The sequence below is a fragment of the Netta rufina genome (genome assembly GCF_964035555.1).
Source record: "Netta rufina genome assembly, chromosome: Z".
NCBI classification, from domain to species: domain Eukaryota; kingdom Metazoa; phylum Chordata; class Aves; order Anseriformes; family Anatidae; genus Netta; species Netta rufina.
In genome coordinates this window covers 4730384-4752025 of record NC_140126.1, presented here as the reverse complement: position 1 = coordinate 4752025, position 21642 = coordinate 4730384, and the positions used below count along the sequence as shown (strand labels likewise).

General features: G+C 41.2%; 1 protein-coding gene across 14 annotated transcripts in view; it reads right to left on the bottom strand.

Moving 5' to 3' along the window:
* Nucleotides 1-226: 226 nt before the first annotated feature.
* CELF4 (CUGBP Elav-like family member 4) overlaps nucleotides 227-21642 on the bottom strand; it is a gene marked incomplete at both ends in the record, with an annotated part of 675766 nt that continues 654350 nt past the window's right edge. For all 14 annotated transcript variants that reach the window (XM_084304579.1, XM_084304587.1, XM_084304580.1 and 11 more), the window contains one exon: nucleotides 227-354. In XM_084304579.1, the coding sequence (XP_084160705.1) occupies nucleotides 227-354 (128 nt within the window). The remainder of the gene's footprint in view (nucleotides 355-21642) is intronic.

The window sequence follows — 21642 nt, the reverse complement described above, 5'->3', positions numbered from 1 at the left end:
CTTTCTAAGGAGGCACGAACAGTTCCTGGTTTATGTGTGGGTGTGTGTCTGTGTGGTGTGGCTCTAGCCAGGGGCCTAAGTGGAAAAGGCAGAAGCCAGAGAATTGCAGAGCTGAATCTTTTTGAGGGTCTACAGCACAAAGGAGAGGCTACAACCACAGCTGACGCCCCCTTCCCCACGCAGTTACCTGTGCTAGTGCTTTGTATCCAGTGTTTCCCATAACCCTTCAGTAGGGACGATTAGCATCCTTTGGCCTCTTCAGCTGCACCTTCAGCCTTTTCATGCCAATCTGGAAGCCATTCATAGCCTGGATGGCAGCTTGGGCACTGGCAGGATTGTCAAAACTCACAAAACCTGTCAAAACATGAGGCAAGGTAGAGGGTTTAATGAGCAGAATGGAGCCAAGGCACGTACATGCAACGACCACTGAGAATGAACATGGGGAAGGGGGTGAGGGTGGCAGGAGGTGAGGAGTGAGCAGGTAGGAGGGTGGGCGGGTGGGCTGGAAAGTGAGGAGAGGATGGTTGCCAATGGGGGACGGAGGGTAGGAGGGGTTGTTACAGATTGGTGTCCCAGGACACTGTGCCTGGTCTGAGTGCCAGTTCAGACATGAGACTATGCGAAGCATGGGGATACAAAGGCTGGTGCCACAGTACCAGCACATGGAAGATTTGGGTCGCCCTAGAGCAGACATGGTGCATGGTCTCAAGGCACTTGTTCTCTGTCTTGTTCTTTTCTTCCCCCGCTGTGACTGGGTAACATCCTTTTCTAGACCCTCCTTCACTCCCCAACATAACCTTTCCTTGCCTTCCAATATTCAAAATGAAGGGAACCTGATATACCTGCTGCTACCTCCTTATTATGGCAATATAAGCAAAATGTGAATTTAATAAGCTCTCCATTATGGTATTCATTGGCACGAATAGTTTGATTGTTGGCCACTTAAGAATATGAGGAGCTTTATTAACTGGCAATTACTGCAGACCTTTACTTTATGTTGATGCTGCAGCTGAGAAATATGAACACTAGTGCTTTCCTAACATGGTTTCTGTAAGTAGTTTCATTCCTTGCCAGCACACCATCTAATCAGCCATGGACTCCATCCAGCAATAGAAGCACCCATAGTGATTGAATAAGGATAATATGGGCCACCCATTCTTTGTCTCAGTGGAAGAGGATCAGAAGAGGCAAAATAGCTCAGAACCAAGCTAGATGCAGTGCATCTAACTCATTCAGCTGTGAGGAATATTTTTCTTTTTGTTTTTCCTTTTTTTTTTTTTTTTTTGTCTTTTTCTTTTTTTTTTTTCCTTATGCTAGCTCCAGGAGGAGACCTCATTCGCACATACTGTACCTGACTTTAGCTAGAGTGACCAGGAGACTGAGCTATGACTAAGGCAGGGAGCCATCATATTGTACAAGAATTGCCTGTGCTACCTTTGCCAGAAATGTCCCTGTGTGCCAAAAATATTTCTGAGCAAAAACTGTAGGTAAGTCTAGTCTGGACAAGCCTGCAGTCCAGACAAAGCCATCTGTTTTCCCACCCCTGCAAAGCTCTGGCAGCACAAACCAGCCCCAGGAACCCAGTGTCTCTCAACAGACAGGCTGAAATGAAGAGACAGCTTTGGAGCCCCTCAAAAAGATAATGCTGAGCATTTGCTGCCAGGTATACACCTGCTCCTGACAACAGCACCGGGCATGGTTTACAGCCTTGGGCTGTTCCGTGACTGCATTCGGCAGCACCTCCTCTCTGGTCTAGTTCGTCCTCGAAAGCAAGGCTCGCACATGACAGAGGGTGGCTTTCATTTGGAAAAGACATGCACACACACGAACACGCACGTATACAGAAACACACCACCTCACTCTGGCATTAAAGCTGTACTCCCTGCCTTTGGCTAATAACAAAGGTTTATGAGAGGTCATAAAGCCTATGATCTCAGCCTCAATGTGAGACAACAGGTTTATTAAGTGTGGCAGATGTGGTTTTTAGAGGGAGGCCCATGAAATAAATAGGCTTCCCTCCTCATCCTCCCCTCTTGAAGCTGAGGCTCCAAGTAACTGGCTCTCCACACAGTTATCCTGCCAGCCACCTGGATGAGGAGGAACCAACACTGCAGCTCTGAAGGTGTGAGCAGAAGTGTTGCTCAAACCTCATGGCAGTCATCAATCTCTAAACAGAAAACTGGAGAGTTGTGATGAGTAATGAGCTGAAGTATTATTAAATGGCAGTAAATCTGCATCTGCAATCACCTCTTAGCCAGTAAGCACCTGGTAATGTTCCCAGTTTACATTTCACTAGTTGAATAATCTATCATTCAACAAGGTCCTGTGATTTGATCTCAGCAAAGGAATAAACTAAGCACTTCCTGATTTCACCTGAGTTGATTCAGTCTTTAAATACTTCTGGAAGCTCCCTTGGAAATGCTTTACTTGATCTTCAACTTGAAATTTGCAGTCTAGCTACCTCTTGTCCTTGAATATAGCTGCAGTGAAAGACATTTCTTTTTAAAATCACCTCTGGACTGTTAATACTGCGGTCCAAGACCCATCAGCTCTAATAGTAAACTCAAACTGTGCCAGGGAAGTTCAGAGAAACTGAACCCCAATCATCTCTACCACTGAATTTTTAGAAAGGTTCTTGACATAGTTTGGCTTATGCCTAACTCCAAACAATTCCTGGATGCAGTGTGAATATTAGCACACGACAGAAGCTGTTTTCAGTAGTTAGCTTGGAGGTTGCCATGATATTCTGGAAAGTAACAGGATTTAATAGTTTGGGTGTGGGCCATCCTGTGCCAGCTGGCACCAGTGCTCGAGAAAAGTGCCAGGTACGTTTTCTTTACTAATACAGACACAGCTACCAAATATCAAAGCTGAGTTGGCTGCAGCTGCACAATTGCTTATATCATGTCGTTGGAGAACCTTGACTGTGAACTTTGATTTCTACTCCTGTGACTGGTCCTGTTGCAATGTACCTCCTACTGGCTGAACACATACATTTAGAGTGTGTCTACACATGCATCCATTTGTGAGCAAATCACCTTGGTATCCTAAAAGAATCAATGGAGGTTTAGCCAATACAGCCAGTGGAGTGTAGAATGCAATTTGTCTTTTTTTCTTTTTTTTTTTTTTTTTTTTTTTTGGGTGGGGGAAAGGGGACGGGGGAGGGCATAGCTAGCTGTGACCAAATGAATCACACTGTACATCCCACTGACTGTTTAGCTGCTGTTCTGCAGCTGGGACTCACATCTCAAGCTAAGAATGTGTTAACTGGCTAGTGCCTATATGGGTCATTCCTCAAAGTGGTGTTAATTGCCAAATCAAAATCCTTATGTATACAAGCTCCATCAGAAATACTGCCAAGTGTGATAGAAGTCTACTATTTCTCTACTTTTGCCAAGACAAGACCTTTAATTGGGTGGTAAGTCCTGGTACTGGGATGTTGATACAGTTGGACCCCTGCAAAAACCCTGCCTTTAGATAAGCTCACAAAACCACTACAGTTTTAACAAACATTTTGCTTTTAAGACAGAATTCTAAGGCCATTTCCTCATTCTGTGCAAAGCTGTAAATAATACAGCATTTTAACAAATGGGACTAATAAGAGAGATCAGAAGTGCATTTGCTCACTATATTTCATTTAGACCAGATAATGAAGCTGGGAGTTGTACTTTGATGCTATTGGTATATCAGTTGCCCACAGATCTGGACTGGATTTGGATTATTTATTTTATTCTCCTTAGTTGTCCTGGTATCCACTGCTGTAATATTAGAAATCACTACTGCCTAGCTGCTGAGGGTGCAGGGGCTGTGTTGGGTGGGCTGTGAAGAGAGAAGGAGGAGGGCAAATGCCAATAATTGCACATTTTCCTTGTAAGCACATCCTAGGGACAGAGCAGCTAATGTCTCTATCTTCATTTTACTGTTATAGTTTCAGGGGGCTTGATATGCACAGAAGTTGTTGATGCATTCAGCTCTCCCCCTTCCTGTTATTTATGTGGAGTTGTATTTCACATTGTTGAAGTTATTTGGATGGACTCCAAAAAGAAGAAGAGCTATGGCTTATTCTGAGAGCTGAGATTTCACAATGATAAGGGATAAGCAGATAGACAAGCCATGCTAACAATATATTCCTTTCTCTTTGCAGGTCAAATATCTACTGATAGATTATATGACTTTTTTTTTTTTTTTGTTATGTGCACTATTGACAGCTAACCAGCTTTATTACTCTTCTGGTGCTATGCCAGATTTAAACATGTATGACTAAGGACAGAATGAGTGTACCTGGAAAATTGCTTACATGCTTGCCTTCTGAATAGCTTTAATGCTCGAGTTCATAAATATGGGGCACAAAGAATGATGCTTGCACTTCCATTGCCCAAGAAGCTATCTGTTTTGAACAGTACCTCTGCATTGTCATCTACGCTCTTGAAGGACAAAAGAGAAAGGGAAAGGTTAAAAAACTCATAGATGTTTCTGTGCATCAGTTAATTAATAATCAGAGAAATATATGTCCTGGTCTAAGATGGTTGGTAGGAGGACAGGATTTTGTGATAAATCTATTTTATTTATTTATTTATTTATTTTTTCTTCCTTTTCCCAAGGATTATGTAAAAAGGCTGCTCTAATAAATGATTTATCAAAGCACCAAAGAATCAAGAAATGTGCTGGGATTGCAGCTCAGGGCATCTAATCTTCCTGAGTCTGCACAGCAACTTCCAGGAAGGTACTGAGATTAGAGTCCACGGCTTCTCCTGTCCTGCTCTTTTCCTACATAACTTTTACTACAGGTAGAAACAGGGGTAATGTCCTGAAGGGAGCTTTAGTTTAACTCATTTTTTCCACAGGAAATCTTGGTAGTGCGGCTTGCTGAAGGAGCTTCACTCCTTCCTCATGACACTAGCACGATCATCATTGGCTTTATGTAGCTGATATTACTCACTGGTTGATTTTCTATTTTAATAGGCTGAGAAGATAAAGAAGGGAATTTGCAATCTATCTCAGAGTGCATTTGAAGACTGTTTTGCAACTGTAAACTTTTCATTCACAGCGAATAGTGTCTCTGCATGGCCATGAATTAGTTTGTGCTCTAAGTACAGGCCTGAATGAGCACATCGTTAGGTTCCCATGGATCCCTAATTGGCCTTTGTGAGATTTCTGTTTCTCTTTGCGTGCTGCAAGGAGAATTAGCAGTTAATGTGCAAAACAGGCTTTTGATGATCTGCTACCAGGTTGGAATAATATGCTGCTTTTCTTCAGAAGAAACCTTTCTCTGGATGCAGCTCAAAGCTTGGTAACTACACTGAGCATCCCCAAAATTAAAAGTCAAGACCATGGTCAGTGACAGCACCAGATGCAAACTTTTGATCTAGACTCCTGAACTGAGGGCAGACAGTCCTATAGCAGGTCCACTTATATAAGTAGGCTGGTCTCAGGCAGTAGAAAGGAAAACAGGAACCTCAAAGAAACAAATACTTAAATTGTCCTAAAACTAGGAAGAATTATTGGATATATATGCCATGTGCTTGCTGAACAAAACTAGTATCTCAGTGATACACTTCATAAGAGATTGCAACGGAAATACAGACATTGGTGCTTATTGGCTTGTTTTTGGCCAAAGATGCACTACTCTGGTTCTGGCTGTCAGTCTATTTCTCTGACTGCCACGAGGGATCTTTTCCTAGCACGTCTTGATGCTTCAGTTAAGAATGTCACAAAGGATCTCATTCTTCTGAACTCTTTTGCCTTGTCATTCAACCCGTTTCTCAGCAAAGAAAAATAAGAGTTAGAAAAGAGGAAATATAAAAATAAAAAAAGGAGGAAAATATTGTGGTCTCCAAGATCTGCCTCAGCCTGTGGAAGGTAAATTCCTGTGATGTGAAAGAGAAGAAACATGATGCACATAGCCCGGGTGCCACTGCAGAAGTCCATGCCCCTTGCTTCTCTTGCACTCAAAGTGTTGCTACCCAAAAGATAGGAGGGGGCCTGGACCAGACTATTAAGATGGGGGAAGCTGCAGAAAACACTGGAAATTAGTTAGACCAATGGTCCTGATCTTTTCCATCTCCCAGATACTTGTGTTAGTAGTTAAGGAATCATATATTAATATAATTGGCTATTAATGTCATTGTCCCATCAGAGCTTAGGTTCCTCGCTTTTGTTACTAACCAGTGAAGGGGTAGTTCTAGGAATGGCAAGGAGGCATTTTCTGGTGGGAAGGCAACTACTAGTTTAGTTAACTAGTTTAGTTAACTAGTGATTGAGGTGCTCAAATCACTGGGGCCTTCTCTGGGGAAAGGGTGTTGGGGAGGAGATCCTACCCTTCTCTCCTTACTGGGAACTGACCTGCTACCCTGCAGTTCTTCACTACCTCAGTACATTTCGTTTCTAAGACTGTTCAGTTTCTCTTTTCCCATGTTTATTAGTCTTATCAGAGAATGGAGGCTTTCCTTTAATTGCCTTGCAAGGTCTTTACCTTGCTATGTTCTTTACACAATGTACTAGCTGCTGTCTTGCAATTTTTTTAGTGCTGTAAAGAATTTCAGGATACAATCTGTATGTAAGTAGCTTTATAATGTATGTGTACATTGGAAGGTATTGTATTGTAAGGTGATTTATGGGTACTGGAATACTCAATAAAGGAGTATGTCTGCAGATCAAGGGCATAGCACTTCAGCTGTTTTCCATTGTCTAAGAGTGTTGGATGACTTTTTGGAATATTTAACCTTCCACTGATGTTTAATCATGTCCAAGTGAGATCTGTCTATCCAGTTATCCAATCCATCCATCCATCCATCCATCCATCCATCCATCCATCCATCCATCCATCCATCATCCATCCATCCACCCATTTTGTAATGTATGAACAGCTATTAAATGATGACTATGCTAAAAAACTACTATTAAATATTTCAAATCTGTGGGATAATTGGAACCCCAGAATATTCAAAGAATTGGCTAAGAAATTTGCTGAAGCATTTACGTTCATTTTAGATATTTATGGAATATTAAAAAAGCTTCAAAGTGCTCCAGAAAAAATCTATTCTTAATTTTCAAGGAAGTAAACCAGATGACCGGGTAAACTTAGTTAATCTTTCATAAGCCTAAGTAAAACTATGAAAATCTTGATAAGAGATAATATGATAAAAAAAATAAATGGTGTACAATTAATACTAATCAGTTTGGTTTCATGGAAAATAGAATCTATCAAATGAATCTGATTTCAGGATATTGCAAGTTTGGTTAATAAAGTAAGTTTTCATAGAGTTTATTTAAACCCTTCTAGAGAATTTGACAGATTTTTTTTTTATTATTATTATTTTTTACAGAAAAGGAAAGCAGCCCATATTAAACTTCTAAAAAATTGGATAACTGATATATCACCGAAAAAACCTGTAAATTGTGACTTATAATATTGAGGAGTTTTTAGTAGGCTCCTCCAGGAGCATGCTGAAATCTCTGTGCTATTCAGTTTCTCTAAAACTACCTGGAAGATATCTAAAGTAATTACTGGTAAAATTTCCCAGTCATACCAGAAGTGGTAAATAATGACAGAAGTAAGTCAGGCTGACCTGGGTCACTGTGTAGGCTGGATTCAGTCAGAGAGTGTTCATTTTAACCCTACAAAATGCAAAATTAAGTATCCATGGGAAAAAGCAGGTGGGTAGCTCAAAAAAAAAAAAAAAAAAGAATTCTACAATAGAAAACTACTTATAACAAGAACATAAGAATCTTGGTAAAAGCCAAATATACGAGCTCTCAGGATTACACTGAAATACTTATAGGGCTCGGTACATTCTCTGGGTAAAGCCAGTCCCTGGGGAGCATCCTCTAGAAATAGTGAGGTGATGCTACCTATGAATATGGTTCATGAAAGATCCGTATTGTAATTCTACATTTAGTTCAGGTGATCTCTCTAAAAAAAAGAGTCTAAGAATTATGCAGAACTGCAAGAATAATTCTAGGTCTGAAAAACTAACAAGAGTTGCCACAGTTTATTGAAAAGAAGGTTAAACAGTCTTCCAATCATAGTCTATAAATAATTTCTAATAGAATGTTTTGTTTTGTTTTAATACAGAAAAAAAAAAATAGTTTGATGATTTCCACTGGATGGAAGCAGACGTTTGACAAATTTAAAATGGAAATAAGACACTGAGTCTGCATTTTTTAAATAGTAAAGGTAATTAACTATTTTGGAACATCTTGTTTAGCAATAGGGGTGGAGCACCTATCACATGAAATCTTGATTAAGAGATTTTCTAAAAGGGATGCTATGACTCAAGCAGAAGGTTTGAACCTGTCACATGAGCCAAGGTATCTAGCATATGTTATTTTGGAGTTCAGTCCAAAGGATCAGAACAGTCCCTTCTGATACTTCACGCCTATCTGTCTGTCTATCTATTGTTCATTTCACTTTTCAGATATTTAGAAAATCAGTTCTTGCCTACTAATCTGGCATGGACTGCAGTAACTGTCATGACAGAGGTGACAATTGATGTTAATGCCTTACAATAAATGGCCCCAAAGTGTGGGCTGTGGACCACTGAGACAGCTGACTGGTACTCGTTCTTCATCTTACTTCCAGCTGAGAGAAACTGAACAGATGGGAAGGGGAGATTAAATGAAGAGTGAAAGTAGATGGCATGATTAACTTTCTCTAAAGGTCAGAACGCCCAGTGCAGAAGGTAGCTAGAAATACATGAACGTCTTCCTGATGTCACCTTCCCATCTTCCCATGCATGCAACTACTTCCATACAGTGAGGCAGTGTGAGCTTGAATGTACAGAGAAGTGGTCCCTGGTATTGTGCATAGTCAGTTGGGTGCTCCCCAGATACTGTTTCAAAAAAACAGTTACTGAAGTTTCAGGGCTGTAGATGCTGACCCTGAATATGGTGGTTCTAACCAAGAATGACTTTTATTTCTGTTATTCTTCTCTTTTGTGATCTGTTCTTTCATATAGAAATTACTGACATGACTCCATTGAAAGCACATGATTAACAATCAAGATTAGACCAAAATTTGGACAGTTTATATTACTGCATGGTCTGATCTGGGGTTTTGACTCACATACATCTGCAACCAAGGCAACTGATCAGGAACAATGTTTTCTAAAAAGAGGAAAAGAAGAAGCAAAAATCTGATATAGAAAACCACAATAGATTTTTCATCTTAAGAGTAGAGGTAACGCTAAAAACTTCTCTTATTCTCTTATTTTTCGTGTAAACAACTTCTATAAAGGATGAGCAACTATTTGTCTAGTACTGCAGTCTGTGGGCCTACCCGTTTTGCTAAGTAGGAGTTGAAGTCATCCAATGAATGGATGGAAGAAGTGAAGGATTCAGGCTCCATCCAGTCTTTGGAGACCCCATGAATAAAATGTTGGTCCAATATACATACATGTACACTGTGAACAAGAAGCACTGCAATTCATCTCACTAACTAACACATAGTGTCATGTTCCAACTTAGCTGATAAATATCTTTCTCATAAGGAACAAGCTAGCCAGCAAGGAAACACCTACAGATAAGTGAATGTTATTTGTTTCTTTCTTGGGTGGAGGGAAATCTTGAATTGCTTTCTGAGCCTTCCTTGTGAATTTCTGAGGTCATGATGTGTCAGCATAGGTTTTATGGGCAAAGTACATAGTTGGAAAAAGTGAACGAACTTTTCAGGAGGCAAGTTCTGCTGGTGTAAAACTAGAAGAAAAGAATTAACTTAGTATAGGTTTTATGCAAGCTATGAGTGGGATCTAAGTAGATGCTAATTTAAAGATGCATCCAAGGCTAGGCTGGCTGGGGCCTGGTCTTGTGGAAGGTGTCCCTGTGCATGACATGGGGTTTGGGACTAGATTATATTTAAGGTCCCTTCCAACCCAAATCATTCTGTGATTCTATGAGTCTGTGAGTGTTGCTGAATCAAGATGGTTATTTTTACATCAGTTTTGTTGGAGTTGTACCATATAAACAAGATGAAAGTAACTACTGAAGCTCCCATCAGAGGTGTTGCACTCCATTTCTCATCTTAATCTTTATTTCTTTGATGCCATGTTCTCTCTTGGAACCCACTGAATTTGCAGATTCTTGATAAAGAAGCTATATATGAATATTGCGGCTACTGAAAAAAACACCCATCCTCCTTCATCTACAAGACACAGTCACCATAAAATCACCCACCGGTCGACAGTATTTCATGGTGGGAAGGAAAATTTCTTCCTGGGTTAATTAAAGAAAAAAAAAAAAAATCAAAACCAAAAAGAAACAGACCAGGAAGGTGCAATACAAATTGCACTAATGACTATTTTTTATCAGTTCTCTCCTGTCCTAGGGAGTCTCTGAAATAGATCTGTTCTGTGTGTAGCAATGTACAGAATGGGAATCTTGCTCCTTGCTAATCATTACTTAGATAGCAAACTAACCATCTCTCCCCTTTATGTCATGGCATATCTGACACCTCATTATAGGTAGGTTAGGGCAACCTAATAGGTATAAAAGGACTAGAAGCTTCTCTTGTTGGACAGTCCAGAAGTTTCTGTTCAGAAGGCAGAAATAGTGATGAATAGCTTTTGGCCATGTTTTTCAAACCAATACATTACTTTTTATGGAGGCCACTGTGTGAAAAACAGCTAACAAAACTAAAAGTGAAATCAACAGGGAAAAAAAAACAAACAACCTCCTCATATTCGGTGACTCATTTGGAAGAAAAAGAAAAGAGAAGATCTCTTAATATTTAGATCAGTAGGTTGTGAACTGGCACTGAACCATGCTGTGTATCAACAGGCAAAAGGAAAGAGTTATACATTTTAAGCTGTAAGATAAGGTACTGATCCAGATCCAACTGTTAGATCTGTGGTCCTTTCAGTGCCAGTGTAAGACCTCTGCATTTTTGATTACCTTCAACGGACAGAGATGATCAGCTAGCTTCTTTTGTCATTAACATCAATGAGAATTAGACACCTTCATGTTATATCGTAGCTGCTGCGAAGTTCCTCTGGGTCTGCCAGCAAAGCATTTACCACTAATGGCCTTCAAATGAGTATCCTGAATCCTGGAGATCTCTGTGAAGCCTTGTGAAAAGCTTTCTGCAGTCCCTCTGAAGAATTATATTCAGTCTGTGGGATCTGAGATGTATCATTGATTGCCCAAAGCATGATCTAATTCTGGCTTTTGGGGCACCTGCACAATGACCCCTCTGAACTCTTGATCCATCCTTGAGAGGGAGATGGAAAAATACACTTGTATTTTAATTACTGAAATGAGAGGAGTAGAAATATCACTGGAAAACACATTAAGGAAGATGCCTTTGTTTAGGAAACTTAAGATCTAAGAAATGCAGTATGGCTTTTGATAATTTGGACAGGGATCTTAATTTGAAGAAGTGGGGTAAAAATGTAAGTTTCCCCTAAAAATATGGGTCTTGCATTGACTCTTAAAATAAAGAAAGAAAAACTATTCTCTCATAAACATTTTTAAAATCTCAATAACACAAGAATCCTTCAGCAGCCTGTTCAGCCATGTCAGGAGATGCACAATGACAAGGGTAAACATCTTACAATTTCTGGAAACCTTACTGGAGAAGGATTTTAAAGCGTAATTAGGAACCACTCTTTAGAACAGTCATTTAATTTCTCCTTTAAATGGTCAGAACACAAAATCAGATTTGTAGGTTATGTTTGCAAAAAAAATACATGGAGAAAGCCTATTGCCTGTGTAGTCAAAGAAAGCTGCTCTTAGATGTTAGCTCCTCCCTTTTAAAATATCAAATACACCTGTCAAAATATCAAGGGGACTGACACCTGGCTGGTGTAAGAAGGCTGAGTCCCACTGTCTCTAGGTTTTCCATGGTTTACATCACTAGAGGATCTCATCAGTGGTGTGCCCTAGCTGCCATGGAGGCCGAGAGTATTTTGAGCTCTATTAACAAGAGCACAGGCAGTCAAACAGAGAAGTGATTACTCTTCTCTGCTCAGCACTTACTAGATCACATCTGGATACTACATCCAGTTTTGGGCACCCTCCTCTCCCCAAACCTGCCTCCAGCATAGGAAAGACACTAGCAAAGTGAAGTGAGTTTAGCATAGGCCCATCAGGACAGCCAAGGGCTGATGAACTTGCCCTTTGAGAGAGAAATGACATAGTCTCTTCACAGTGGTGTATGGTGGAAGGGCAAGAGACAATGGACAGGAATTGAAATAAGAGAGTTCTAGACTGGATATAAAGAAAAGCTTTTTCACCATGAAGGCCAACAAGTATTGGAGCAGGCTGACCAAATGAATTTCTATCCTTGAAGGTTTTCAAGACTTGACTAGATAAATCCCTGAGCAATTCTGAGATCTGAACCCACAGCTGACCTTGCTTTGGGCAGAAGGCTGGACTCCTCAGGTCCCTGACAGGCTCTGTGAGTCTATTAATAGGCAGAAACATCAATTTCCACAATTTATGATTAATAATCCCCATGACCTTAACAAATTATGATGGATAAACCCCAAATGGAAGTACTGATCATAATTATAAAGCCTTACTTTCTACCTAACACTCATGCTTCCAATGATTATACACTCAGACCTTAGCTAATGAAAGTAGAAAGGATGTTATAGGAACACCTCTTCATGGGGTTTAACACAAAAGCATTTTGACCATAGGCTTCATTTGATTCTGTTCAGAATTTCTTACTCCATCTGGCTTTTACTAACTCATTTACAGAAATCAGCTGCAAGCTAACAACAGGCATTTACTCAGAAAATTCACCTCCTTAACATTAGGCTACAATTTTATAGTCATTTTAGCATCCCTTAGCATCTTAAGCATCCCCAGTTCAGCTGTTTTCATTGGTTTTCATAATCTGCAGACATATTCACTATTGGGGATATATATATATATATATATATATAAATGCATATAAATATACATGTATACATATACGTATGTAATGTATTACAGATCAGGACTGGGGAGAGTGGGGATGAGGTTGGATATGGTTGGGGATTTGAAATAGTTGAAAGTGGGAATGGTGAGGAAAGGTACCCATTTTTATGGGGATCTGCCAATTGTTTTTCTAGTGACAACCTTAGTGATGTCAGTGTACACTATCTGAAGATGCTCATCTCTTCTCATGCATTGGTTTTGGTTTGCTTACTTGAAGAAGTAAGATATCACACTCACCAATAAACGAAAGCGATGATAAGATTACAAAATGAAGCACTGAAGAGTTAGAAAAATGCAAGAATTGATGTTATGTATAAAATTTTAATTTTGTATTGTTTTGTATATGCATTAAGCCATCGCTTCTAACCACATGTTTCTGTATTTTTCTTTTTCATGGCATCCTTGTTTTAATTACTGTAGAGAATGAATAACAGAACAGGGTGAGGAAGATGGCAATGTATCAGACTCATTATTGCTGGTGTTGGAATATAGAAAGTAAATAAGGCAGGGAAAGGATGGTTTTGTGGTGTAGTTGTACAACCAAATGCTGCCTCAGAGAAGTGGACTTGACGCCTATTTTTTGCATGACATCCCAATTACGCTGGGTGAATAACAAATCACAAAATCCCTTAATAAGATCTCCTAGGCTACTTTCTTATTAGTAAATAAAATCTGCAGGCTCTGAGTGCAAATGGCACATCATGACTTCTAATCTTATGATTAAACTCTTATCCCTAAGAGAGGTAATCTTGTCTATACCACTGTCTAGGGATGGTCCCTGTATCTTGGCACCCCTGAACCATGCCCAAAAAACGTACAGCCATGAGGTAAGTGCCTGGTGCAACTAAAGCAAAAGGCATACAAATGTTAAAAAATATTTGGATAGTTATGGCATAGTGCATGAGCTGATATGCAAGGCCTCTTTATTTTTTTCTTGGTGCTTAGTCAGTGTGTGACCTGAGATTTTGAGTGTGTGACCTGAGATTTTGCTGGTATGGAAAGGCTGCATGCCTGTACTGCATCTGAAGTGAACATAAACATAGCATGCCCTGCATTGTGTTAGATATTTTGAGAAAATGCAAACAGACCAATCAGGCTCATGGCATCTCAGATGAGGCATCCAAGGTTAATAAATAGTTTTGAATATCTTTCTATGTCTCACCATCCCCTTGGTGAAATGAGGACGACATGAGCACTGTGAAAATGCTGTTTCTCAGCTTCATGAACCTCTCAGATGCTCTGCTGGGAAGGGCCTTAGGAAAACAGATGAGGAAATAATAATAAATTCATATTCATAGCAGGGTTTGAATATTGTGCGGGAAGGAAGGCCTGGGGCCAAGCAGAGAGCTGTGAGGATCTATTGAACAGCTGCTCTGTAACAAGCTAGCTGACAGACTTCAAAATGCTGAAGAGCAGCCTTGTGCAGTGAATGAGAAAGGACAGATATAAGGAAGTTGAAGATAAATATGTGGGGATGGATGGATGGATGGACGGACGGATGGACTGATGGAGAAATACTTGTTCTACAGCTCAAATTCACCTTGAAAGAGAGAGATCTGGGGAAAACAAAATAAAGCAGATGTAATGGAAAGTCTAAATGTTGTTGTAGGTCTGCAATCTCACAAGAGCAGGATGGGGTAAGTCCATGTTCAGCAGTTCAATCACCTTGAGTTCAGAAATGGGCCTGCCTGTTGAAGGGGTCACTATTTCTGAACAGAAACTTCTGGACCAAATGAAAGTAGGACTAGAGACTCTTCTCTGGCATTTCTACACATGGGGTGTTTGCATTTGAAACTAGAATATCCTTGGAGCATAGGGAGGACCAGCTGTACCTAATTAGGGTTCATCTACTCTATCTAAAATCAAAGTATTTTTAGAGGAGGTGGCAGTACATAGCATGCTGTTCAGGCACATGTGAAAAACCCATCAGGTTCTTTTCCTAGTTCCCAAAGCTGAAGGATCGATTTGAAGCCCAGAGCATTAAGTTTTTAATCTCTTTCAAAACTTTTTTTTTTTTCTCCTTTCTTCTGGCATTAACTCTTAACATCGGTCACTTCCATTAGTCACATAAATGGCCATTCCTCCTCTGAAGTTCATTAAATGAGTAGCCACAAAGACCCTGCAGTAATGAGTTCCTCCATCTAATTACACCATGAGTGAAAATGTTTTAAATGATTGTGTAAGTGTGTATGTGAGTAGGTATGTACAAACATATACATAACTTCTAGACATATTCTGGATGGACTACATCTATCACTTGGGTGCAGAGATGGATAGAACAGTGATAGACACAAGGACAGACAGATAAATAGAACATAGATTCTGCTAACATATTCTTGTCTAATAAATTGTTAAACTACAAAAGAAAGCAGAAGTCCCTGTGTACAATGTATAGATTTTCTTTAATGTGAGTTATTGGGAAAAGACAGAGCTATCCCTTTAACTGGAGAGCTGCAAACAGCTGTTCCTTATGCATACATGCTTGCTTGGTCTGAAAGTTTTGGTAAGTCAGTGCATAACTGACAGTTAGATTTATCTCCCCAATAAGCAATCAACATTATAATAAAGGAAAAATGCTTTCAGTGCACCTTTGAGAGTGCATCAGAAATTAATCTAAACATCAAATTAATTATAGTTTGTAAATGAATAGTGGCTCACAGCCCTAATACTTCTCCCGCTCCTCCTCCTCCCCCTAAAACCTCCCCCAACCAACTGCAGTGGCTGGAGGTGCTGTGCAGTGAGTTTGATGAACTCTTCCTTCACTTTCTTACTCACACAACTCTTTCCTTATCAGCTGGAGGACTGTCCCTTCCCCTCTCTGAGGATCTGAAGTCTTAGAACCTGGCTGCTTTGGATTATAATGATAGTTGGACCTAGTAAATATAAACTTCTGTATTTCTGTATTGTAATACACCTGGAAAATTGTCCTATATTGTCTCAACTCAGGCACTAAAATTAGTGTTTTTTTTCATTACTCTCTGAACTTTGGCCTGAAACCTATTGCTGTATGGCTGTGGCAATATGATACTGCCCAGGGAACTGAAACAAAATTAATTGCCATAGATCATGCAAAGCAGAGGACATAGCCTAGTTCTGTGGGCTATAGAGAGAAAGTCTGGGACAGATATTTTTCTTAGGAAGTTTGAAAGCAGGTTAAAGGTAAAAAGGAAAAAAATCAAATTTAATCATAGTACTGGTAACACCAGCAAGTAGAGCTCCATCTCTGTCCCAAGTGCTTTCTAATAATTACTTTATCTGGTGAGAAAAAAGGAAGAGACAAAGGAAAAAAACAAACCTCAAAACAAAAAACCTTTGAGCTGATAAATAACTCTCCTCATCCATATGTCTCAAATCCCCATGCAAAGGAATTAGTGTCCTCCTACAAGAGGGGGAAACAGGCACACAGTTAACCCATCATCACCCAGATGGGATGGGAACACAGGGCTGAAATTTCTTACCAGTACATCACTTTACTCTTGGACATATTCATTTCCTTGGATGATTTTAAGGAGAGCTTTAGAGCTTTTTTTCTTTTTTTTTTTTTTTTCTTTTTTTGTTTCCTTTTTTTTTTTTTTTTTTTTTTCTTTTCTCTTTTAATTAAATGAGAAACTGCCAGCTTTGGCAGGGTTTGTTGGAGGCACATTGTGAGCAGGTGCTGAGCAATATTTTTCTGATGTACCTCAGGGTCTGTTGTTCCACTCTTAGGTCTTATGGAGTGCTGCCAATGCACTTTAGACCTGATGTGCCCCTGGTCCTGGGGCCCTGCATAGCTTTGCTGATGCCCCAGTCTCTTGATGTTTCTGCTCTTTCTGTTTCAGCTTTCAAGCTGAAGCTCTCCATACTGCCATGACCTGCCTGCTGCCTTGCATTTCCCACCCCTCCTTTCTGCCACCACAATGCAGTCTCAAACTGCCACAATGTGTTTTTAATAACACAACACAAGCTCTACCTATGTCTCAGCCCTTCTCCTGAGCTTCATCCCCTCCTGTGTCTGGTCCTCATTCCTCACTGCTTTTCTCACCTTTAATCTCAGTCCCTTGGCTCACAAGATAGGAGCCAGAAAAAGTTGAGTAGGGAATATAAATATTTCATGGTGAGGGTAATTAACTACTACGACCCTCATCAAGTGGTGTTGTCTTCTCTCTTTTGGCATTTGCAAAGAAGATTAGTTGTTTTGCCAAACTGGGGGGCCCATCAGAAACATTTGTGTGGACTCTATGTGGTGCAGAGCTGCCCTTGCAATGCCCACTGCTCAGTGTCATGCAGAGCTAGCACATCCAGGTGCTTGCTGCTTTTGGAAACTGGAGGCTGGAGGAATGAATTTCCAAGTGCACCAGTATAGCAATTCCTCTGGCTTTAATTTATCTACATCTTATCTGACACCTCGGGGTAATCATTTGGCCTCTGCTGTTCCATCCACGTCCTCATTTTTCTAATTTCTGTCATGTCTTCCTAATTAATATTGCCCAAACCTATCCTTTTCTTTCTCTTCTCTGTTAAAACATTTTCTTAGAACATGGTTGTCTTTGTATTTCACTAGTTTAACGTCTTCAAATGTATTCTTAAAGTGTGTTCTGTGTGACAACACTGAGTGCTGCTGAAATTACAACTGTATAGTAGCATCACCCTACCCTACAGAGGGAGAATTAACCTTGTGTGGGCAGCATGAAGAGCGGCTCTTCTCACATTGACTACTTGCCTTAGCAGCTTTAATGCCATCATTTTAATCAACTTTTCTTTTTGCCTTGTACACAAACTGGTCACAATAAAATTCTCTGCTTATCTGAGAGGGAAGTTTTCAATAGAACCATTGTGATCAGCATATAGATATATTGCACGTCCTCTGGCATTCAGTATATATACACATGAGCTTACACACATGCAGCAGGAAGTGCATGCATTGCACGGAGACAAAATGTAGACCCAGGGCCCTGCAGAAGCTGATGGTTAGGCCGTGACACATTATGCCTCTGTGCAAGACACCCCAGGTCAGCCTGCTGTGAGAATGGGAGTTGCTGTCTTTAAAAACAGCTTTATTAAGTGTAATTTTTCTTCAGGTGAGACAACTCCTGTGGTGGCCCTGCCATTTCACTAGGAAAGGACAGCAAGGCCCAGTGAGGAGAAACGTGCTAAGTGTAAAAGAAGTGGATGGGAAGAGGCTACAGATTGGTAACTGAGTGAAGAGCTAGGGACAGGAGAAAGACAGACAGAATTGTGAAGGGCTGTGAAAGTGAAATGAATAACTCTGAATCCAAGAGGGTGGAAAGGGCAGTACCGGAGGAGAATCTCAAGGAGATGCTGATGTGGTCAGTGTGATGGACGCTCAGGCAATGGGGATAGACAGGGTGGTGATGAGTGTAAAGGAGAATGAAGTGTGGTCTGTACTGGGACATATTTCGGCTGCATTAGGAAAGGGGGAAAAACAAAAGCCAAGAGTCTGAAAAATTGTAGGAGAAAAGGGAGGGTTTGGGTCTAGGCTGGATGCATGCAGAAAGAGGAAAGTCCCAGGCCTTCCAACTTCAATGACTGTTTCTCAGTGAGGTCAAGGTTGTTCTAAGGCAGTCTTACACACTGCATCAAGCAGACCTGCTACGGTAAACAACATTTTACCAAGTGTATATTTTGACCACTTTCACACTTTCTGCACAAGACTGGTGTTTGCTGTAGTCTACGTTCTGTGCTGCTCATTGTCAAGCCAGGAGGCAGCCTCTGAACTGAGAAAGCCCAAGGCTTCGTAACTGCAGTGTGGTTTCTTCAACACACAGGTGTTAATGAGTCTCTGTAGGATGGCGGGCCCTGAGAAACTGGGAGCAAGGCTTGTGGCTGGTCTCATTTTCTCCCATGGCTGCTGCCCCCACACAACCCTGACAGCAGTGGCCAAAGGAGATAATGAACCCATCTTTGTGCTGGAAGTGCAGGGGAGGTTCAGAGATGAACACAAAGGAATAAAAGTTTTTTTTTTTTGGGGGGGGAGGGGGAGGTGAGGGGAGCAGAGGTGGCTACTTATTGGTAGTTCAATAGTGAGAAAAGAGCAGCAAATGAAGTATTTTCTCTTCCCATGGAAGAAAAACATAGTGACATTTTTCTCCATGGAATTTTTTGAGTTTGTCTAAAGCAGGACTTCTTGACAATTTCTCGACAACCTCGGGCTAGACTCTGTTATAGCAATTTACTTGGGATCTGCATAGCAGATACATTTTAAAAGGTCATATAATGGTGGAATATCTTTCTGGGGCCAGACAGAATTGTCCCCCCAGGCTACCAGTTGGAGAGCTCTGGCTGGTTAAAAAAAAAAAGTGAAACAGAATGCAAATGCTATGTTTTTATATGTTGAGTTTGGGGAAATGCTTAAGCAAAAAAGGAAAGAGTTTTCTTTCTTTCAAAGTTAACAAAAATCCTTCTTTTCCTTTAGGAAAAAGTAATCTTTACTTTTTTTAAAAAAAGCAAAGTTTCTGAACAAAGAATTATAATCAGCTCCAACTTCAGTGGACTTAGCACAACAAATGAAAGGCCTGATTATCTGTAATAACGTCCACATTTTACATTGCTCTAAAGTTGAAGGTCAGCGCGATGGGAGGTTTTGAAGAGCAATGTGACATACTTGTGATAATTAGCTACCTGTATGTCTGCTATTTCTGTCTTTCTGAAGGAGGCACACATGGCAGAGTAAGTGTCTGAAACCAACAGTCACATCAGGCACTCAGCTCCATGGGAAACTTAGCTAAAGTCACAGAAAACTGGGGCTTGATGCCTGGAACCCAAACCTGACTGGAAGAATTAGCTGTCTCAGAAGCTAATGTAAGATAAGTAAAGTCTACCAGCAATCTCTAATTCCTGCTTTTGCTTGCCTGAGTTTCCACTTTCCTGCTTACCCTACCATTGGTGCTGGAGGTTACTGCATCAAACAAGTTGTGGTTTAGGTTCTTCCAGTAAGATTCACAATTAAGAAAAATTTCTGCTAAGATCCCTCAAGCCCTGCTCAGCCATCAGCCACAACCTCACAGTACCTTGCAAACATCAACAAAGCCAGCCCCATAACCCTGCCCCACAAGCTAGGTATGTATTATTACCCTCATTAAGCCTTGTAGCCAGACAGCCTTTGAGATAGGAGGATATGAGGTGAATCTCTGTCCAGAAGACACCCTCCCTTACTGGCCTTGGCTCTCACCTTGCTTCTTCTCTATTTACCTTTGCCCTTTCCCCTTGCTTGTATAAAGGGAGACAGGCTCAGTACTCCCCTAAATATTATTTATGGTAGCAATAGCAATTTCATTGCCTAGGGTCTACTTCTAACCTGTTGATATCCTTGGAGCATTAGTGTTCAATGTCACCTAGAGCTGCGCTGGCCTGCTCGTTCTGTTATGAGCTTTTATATGGTTAAAGCTCTAAATTTCTCATATGAATTTCCCAACTTGTTCTTAACCAACTCTTTTGTTCTCTAGTGCTTGAGCATGCAGCAATCCCCTCACTACTGGTGAAGGGATTGCTGTGTCCCCTCACACTAGGGGGCAAGGTTTTTTCAAGCAGCCTGTTCAGACCCTCTGTGGGTGGGCAGAAGGATATGTGCACAGAGAAGGGGCACAAAACTCCTGGAAGTACTGTCTGTCATGCACCATAGCTAGCAAGGAATGAGGTAAGAGTTTTGGGAGGTGGGCTGTCCGGGAGGGGAATGGGGAAGGCAACATGGGAGGGAAGCATAGTGTAGAGACTGAGGGTGACTTTAAAATTAAATGAAACTCCAACAAGTCTTAACTCTGGAAGTTTGCCTGAGAGACAGAGTCCAGATCAGCTGCAAGTAACAGGAAAAGAAAAGCAATAGTTTGTCCCGTTGCAATTCTCACAAAAATTTTGCATAGAGCAGTGGGTGGTGGAGAATCAGAAACTGCACATTCCAGTGGTGGGTGAGAGGAGATCCACCATCCACCAGGTGGGATGGGACCTTCCTGGGGCTGCCAAAAAGGACCTTTCACAGTAGCACCTTTGCAAACAGCAGGATCCCACTGAGACATCATGCACACATCAGCACACCCCTGTTGGCAGGCTGAGCCCTCCCTTTGTGGGTGCACCTTGGGGTGTCCCTGCCTGGTGGCCCACATGCAGCTGAGGCTGTGCCCTGTTTGTGCTCTAGCTGGTGGAGTTGGGCCTGGAGCTGTTGCTTTCAGACCCAGCCTCTTAGCATGGCTTGTTGGCTAAGGCACAGGGTTAGCTGGAGCTATTTGTACGTGCTGTGGTGCTGGCTCAGGTCTGGCGGGCTCAGAGCACGGCTGCCTGCAGTCTGCTGAGTAGCCATCCCTGCAGAAGACCACGCTTTCAGCTAATGGTGTTCAGGCCTTGGCCCTTTGCATTTTAATGCATCACACATGCTGGAGAGCTGTCCCTCAAGCTCTGTCCTCCCTTCAACTCCACAGCCTGTTTTTTATTTCCCCTGGGTACAGAAACTCCCACTGCTGAACCCATCAGCAGTTCATCTACTCTCATCTACAGCCTCCTCCATTTTGCTCCAGGTGCTTTAGTCATTTCTGTGCCCTCCCCGCCTCCCTTTCCAAGAGGGGACATTTTCCACCCCACCAGCATCAACTGCAGCACCCAGCTGCCAGTGGGATGCCAAACCTTCACTTCTAAGCAGCATACACAATTCTGAGCATGAGACAATTAGGAGAGAAAGAGGGAAGGGGGAAAGTATCGACAGGAGTAAATTGAGAGAAATCATAAAGCTTAAGCAGA